We start from the raw sequence: 4410 nt of genomic DNA on the forward strand, positions 1-4410 counted from the left end.
GCATGACCAGTTCAGCACCTGTGAGCTCTTACCGTCGATGGCAATGGGTCTTTTACAGTCTGGTAGATGTCACCACCTCCACCATGAAGCTGCTCTGATTTGCCACAGCAGAACGTCCTTTGCCATCTTGAGTTCCCGGGGAACTGTGTCAGCCCGTCTCTCATGGCATATTGTAGTTGTCTCTATGGCAAGCCAAGCCAAGGGTGTGACACGTCACAGTTCTTAGGCCAGCCCAGGAGCTGAGCTCACACCTTTTGTAGTTCCCCGCCTGCACTTTCTGCCTGGCCCTGCCTTGCCACAATCCCAGGCCATATCTGATCTGGAGAGGGAGCTGGGCCTTTGCATATGCCTGCAGAAACCTTGGAGGGCTGAAGTCTCAGTGACAGGCTAGAGTGGTGACCCTCCTCTGGGGTGACCAGGGCTCCTTGGAGGAGGGCTGCAGTCCCGGCAGGCTGGGGTCATGGCCCTCCCCTAGGGTGACTGGGACTCCGTGGCGACTCTGGCTCTGTGTTGTTCCTCCCACCCAGGCCTCCACTCGCCACCCGACTGCTGGCCCACAAGATCCAGTCCCCGCAGGAGTGGGAGGCGATCCAGGCCTTGACGGTGAGAAGGGGAGAGACCACCATCCGTCCCCGGCCATGTGATGACAGCAAGGGAGGCCAAGACTGAAGTTCTTGGGGTCCATAAGGCTCTTCAGAGCCCAAGAGAGTTGTGCTAAGATGGCCCAGGATAGAGGTCCGGGCCCACCCCAAGGGTCCCACCACAGCCAGCGGGCTGGCCTCCCACCCCAGCATCCATACACGTAGGCCTCTTGCTGAGCAAAGGCCCTCTAGGGTCATCTGGTCCAGGGGTTCCTTGCTTCAGCTGCACATCGGCTGCCTCTCAAGGAATCGTATTCAACACATGGAATCAGGGCTCCACCCAGACCTGCCGAGGCCTCACTCCTGGAGTATCTGCATCCAGAGATCTGCACGTTTGTAAAGCTAAGGGGTGGCGCTTGGGCTCAGGCCTGAGGTTTTGCATCTGTTCAATAGCAGAGGAGAGAGGGGTGTACGTCTGTGGCCTCCAGCATGGGCCACATACCAACCCACCATAGAGCAAGGCTGATTTTAAGTGGTGGTAGAGAAACAGTTTCTCTTTTAATACTTATGTGTTTAACTGGGTGCAGTGGTTTATACCTGTAATTTCAGCACTTTGGGAGGCCAAGGCAGGAGGCTTGCCTGAGGCAAGGAGTTCAAGGCTACAGTGAGCTATGATTGTGCCACTGTACTCCAGCCTGGACAACAGAGTGAGACCCTGTCTCTAAATAATAATCATTATTGTTATATATTTGTTTTAACATTTTTTCTTGAGTATAACTAGTCCTATGATTTCATAGATATACCTTAGGATGAGGCCAAGGTAGATGTTGCTCATATAAGGTTTTTTTAAAAAAGGACAAATAGGCCGGGCACAGTGGCTCATGCCTGTAATCCTAGCACTTTGGGAGGCCAAGGCGGGCGGATCACCTGAGGTCGGGAGTTCGAGATCAGCCTGACCAACATGGAGAAACCCCGTGTCTACTAAAAATACAAAATTAGCCAGGCGTGGTGGCGGGTGCCTATAATCTCAGCCACTCAGGAGGCTGAGGCAGGAGAATCACTTGAACTCAGGAGGCAGAGGTTACAGTGAGCCGAGATCATGCCATTGCATTCCAGCCCGGACAACAAGAGTAAAACTCTGTCTCAAAAAAAAAAAGGAAAAATAGTAAGAAAATAATGTACAGTTGGTACTCAGATGTGGGGCCTAAGCTGTGAACGGGACTAGAGCATTGCTACAGATTGGGCATTGCTGGGCACTGTAGGTCGCCTGACCCTATCTCCCAAGGGGGTGATGATCAGTCCCAGAGGCCGCTGTGACTCAGAATCTTCCATCCTCACAAGGCGTTCCCTCCCTTCTGAATGCCCACCCATGGGCTTCTGGTCCCTGGCCAAGGCGTGGGAGGGAGGCCGCGGCCTCTGATGCTCCTGGGCGTCCCCTCCCATCCCCCTTCCCTGCACAGGTGCTGGAAACATGCATGAAGAGCTGCGGCAAGCGGTTCCACGACGAAGTGGGCAAGTTCCGCTTTCTCAACGAGCTCATCAAGGTCGTGTCACCCAAGGTTGGTGCCCCCAGCCCAAGCTCAGACCTGCCCTGTCAGATGTGGGGAGAGGAAAGAGGACCTTCAGACTGTGGAGCGACTTTTCCAGGGAGCCTCCCGCTGGGGTGTTACCTCAGCCCCCCATTAGAACTCAGACCTAGGACAAACACAGATCCCTTCTCACAGTCCCCTCATACCTGATTCTGGGACAGCCTGGGGTCTCAGAGGAGTGTTTCCAGGCTGGCCAGGGGTGGGGCAGCCGTGGAACTGCCCGGTGCTTAGGGAGAAATGATCCCAGGGAATACGTACAGCTGACAGATGGCTGTTACTTGTCAGCGATCTCTGGCCTGAAATCACTCCCTGTGGACTTGGCCATAGCACCCTACCTGGTCTCTGGCAGGTTTCCCTGTCCCCACCACACAAGAGCACCCTCCCTGGACCTCAGAATCCAAGGCCACAGACTTGAGTGATGGAGCCTGCTGGCTCCAGACGGGCCATCCCCAGCTCCGCCCAAGGAATCTTCCCACAGACCGTGAACATTTCTTTTTTTTAAAGTTTTTTGGAGACAGAGTCTTGCTCTGTCACCCAGGCTGGAGTGCAGTGGCACGATCTCTGCTCACTACAACCTCCGCCTCCTGGGTTCAAGCAATTCTCCTGCCTCAGCCTCCCAAGTAGCTGGGATTACAGGCGCACGCCACCATGCCCGGCTAATTTTTTATATTTTTAGTAGAGATGGGGTTTCACCATGTTGGCCAGGCTGGTCTGGAACTCCTGACCTCGTGATCCGCCTGCCGTGGCCTCCAAAGTGCTGGAATTACAGGCATGAGCCACCATGCCCGGCCTACCTACCAGATACTTTTTTTTATTTTGGACAAGGAGTTTCACTCTTGTCACCCAGGCTGGAGTGCAATGGTGTGATCTCAGCTCACTGCACCCTCCACCTCCCGGGTTTGAGCAGTTCTCCTGCCTCATCCTCCCGAGTAGCTGCAATTATAGGCGCCCACCACCACACCCAGCTAATTTTGTATTTTCAGTAGAGGCAGGGTTTCACCATACTGGTCAGCTGGTCTTGAACTCCTGACCTCATAATCCACCCGCATTGGCCTCCCAAAGTGCTGGGATGACAGATGTGAGCCCCCGCCTCCGGCCTACTGTGAACATTGCTTAAGCTGTTTGAGTGACAGCCTGCCCCTTGGCCCTTCTTTGCTCAGACCCATCCTTTGACCAGAGCTACTGAATGACCCATATGGCCTCCCATTCTCCTCCCAAGAGGGGGCTTTGGTGTGAGAGCCACTTTCCCCAGCCCAGTTTGCTGGTAGGAAATGGGGAGTAGGCCCAGGGCCTCCCAGTTCCACCCTCACCCCTCCCTGGGCAGCCTGGAGGCCTCTGGCTCCTCCTTCCTGGGATGTCAAGGCTAAGTCCCCAGAGCCAACGGTGAGCAGGCCTGTCCCTCATGTCAGTTCTGCATCCTCACCATGGTGCCACCCAGCAGGTGGGAAACAGACACTGAGGGCTGACCCAGCTAATAAGTGGCAGGGGTAGTAGGTGAACTCAGTCTACCCCAGGCTGGTTGGGTGGGGCTGTGAGGACCCTGTAGGCCAGAGGGCTTCCCGGGGAGTCCTGGGGAGGCAGTAGGGTGTGGACAGTGCTTGAGGCTGAAGTGAGTGGGGCCAGGCAGTATCAAAGGCCTCCCTACTGTATCCCTGAAGTATCTGGGCTCTCGGACGTCGGAGAAGGTGAAAAACAAGATCTTGGAGCTCCTCTACAGCTGGACAGTGGGCCTGCCCGAGGAGGTGAAAATCGCAGAGGCCTACCAGATGCTAAAGAAGCAGGGTGAGGCACACAGAGGGTGGGGGGGTGACCAGGGCCTGCCCTCCCCTCCCCCACCATTAGCTGGGGCTCCAGCAGCTTCAGGGGCTTCTGAGCCAGCAAGGTCATGGGTCTGTCCTTTAACTCCTGGAGAACATACAGCTAGTGTGGCCTTCTGTGCTCTGCCTGAGGCTAGCTTGGGTGGAAAGAAGGTGAGTTCGAATCAAGCTTCCCCTCAAAGAGTGGTCTCCGGGGAGTAGCCTCAAAATATGGGTCCCCAAACCATCCCCCCCAGGCAATTTTGATGGGGTAGGTAGGAGCAGGCCCAGGCCACCAAGAGTCCAGAGCCAGCATGCTGGCAACAGACTGACCTCCCTCTTCTGTCCTGCCCTTGCCTGCCCCCATCCCCATGTCACCCCTACCTGGGTGGGACATATGGCCTGGGACATATTGACAGCCTTTCTGACACTCGTCTAATCCAG

General features: G+C 55.6%; 1 protein-coding gene across 2 annotated transcripts in view; it reads left to right on the plus strand.

The window, feature by feature from the left end:
* GGA1 (golgi associated, gamma adaptin ear containing, ARF binding protein 1) overlaps window positions 1–4410 on the plus strand; it is a 28757-nt gene that overhangs the window by 8820 nt on the left and 15527 nt on the right. For both annotated transcript variants that reach the window (XM_033188821.1, XM_033188829.1), the window contains 3 exons: window positions 528–603; window positions 2042–2140; window positions 3829–3952. In XM_033188821.1, coding sequence (XP_033044712.1) covers window positions 528–603; window positions 2042–2140; window positions 3829–3952 — 299 coding nt within the window. The remainder of the gene's footprint in view (window positions 1–527; window positions 604–2041; window positions 2141–3828; window positions 3953–4410) is intronic.

Source organism: Trachypithecus francoisi, unplaced genomic scaffold (assembly GCF_009764315.1).
Source record: "Trachypithecus francoisi isolate TF-2019V2 unplaced genomic scaffold, Tfra_2.0 Contig01580, whole genome shotgun sequence".
In the NCBI taxonomy this organism is placed as follows: Eukaryota; Metazoa; Chordata; class Mammalia; order Primates; family Cercopithecidae; genus Trachypithecus; species Trachypithecus francoisi.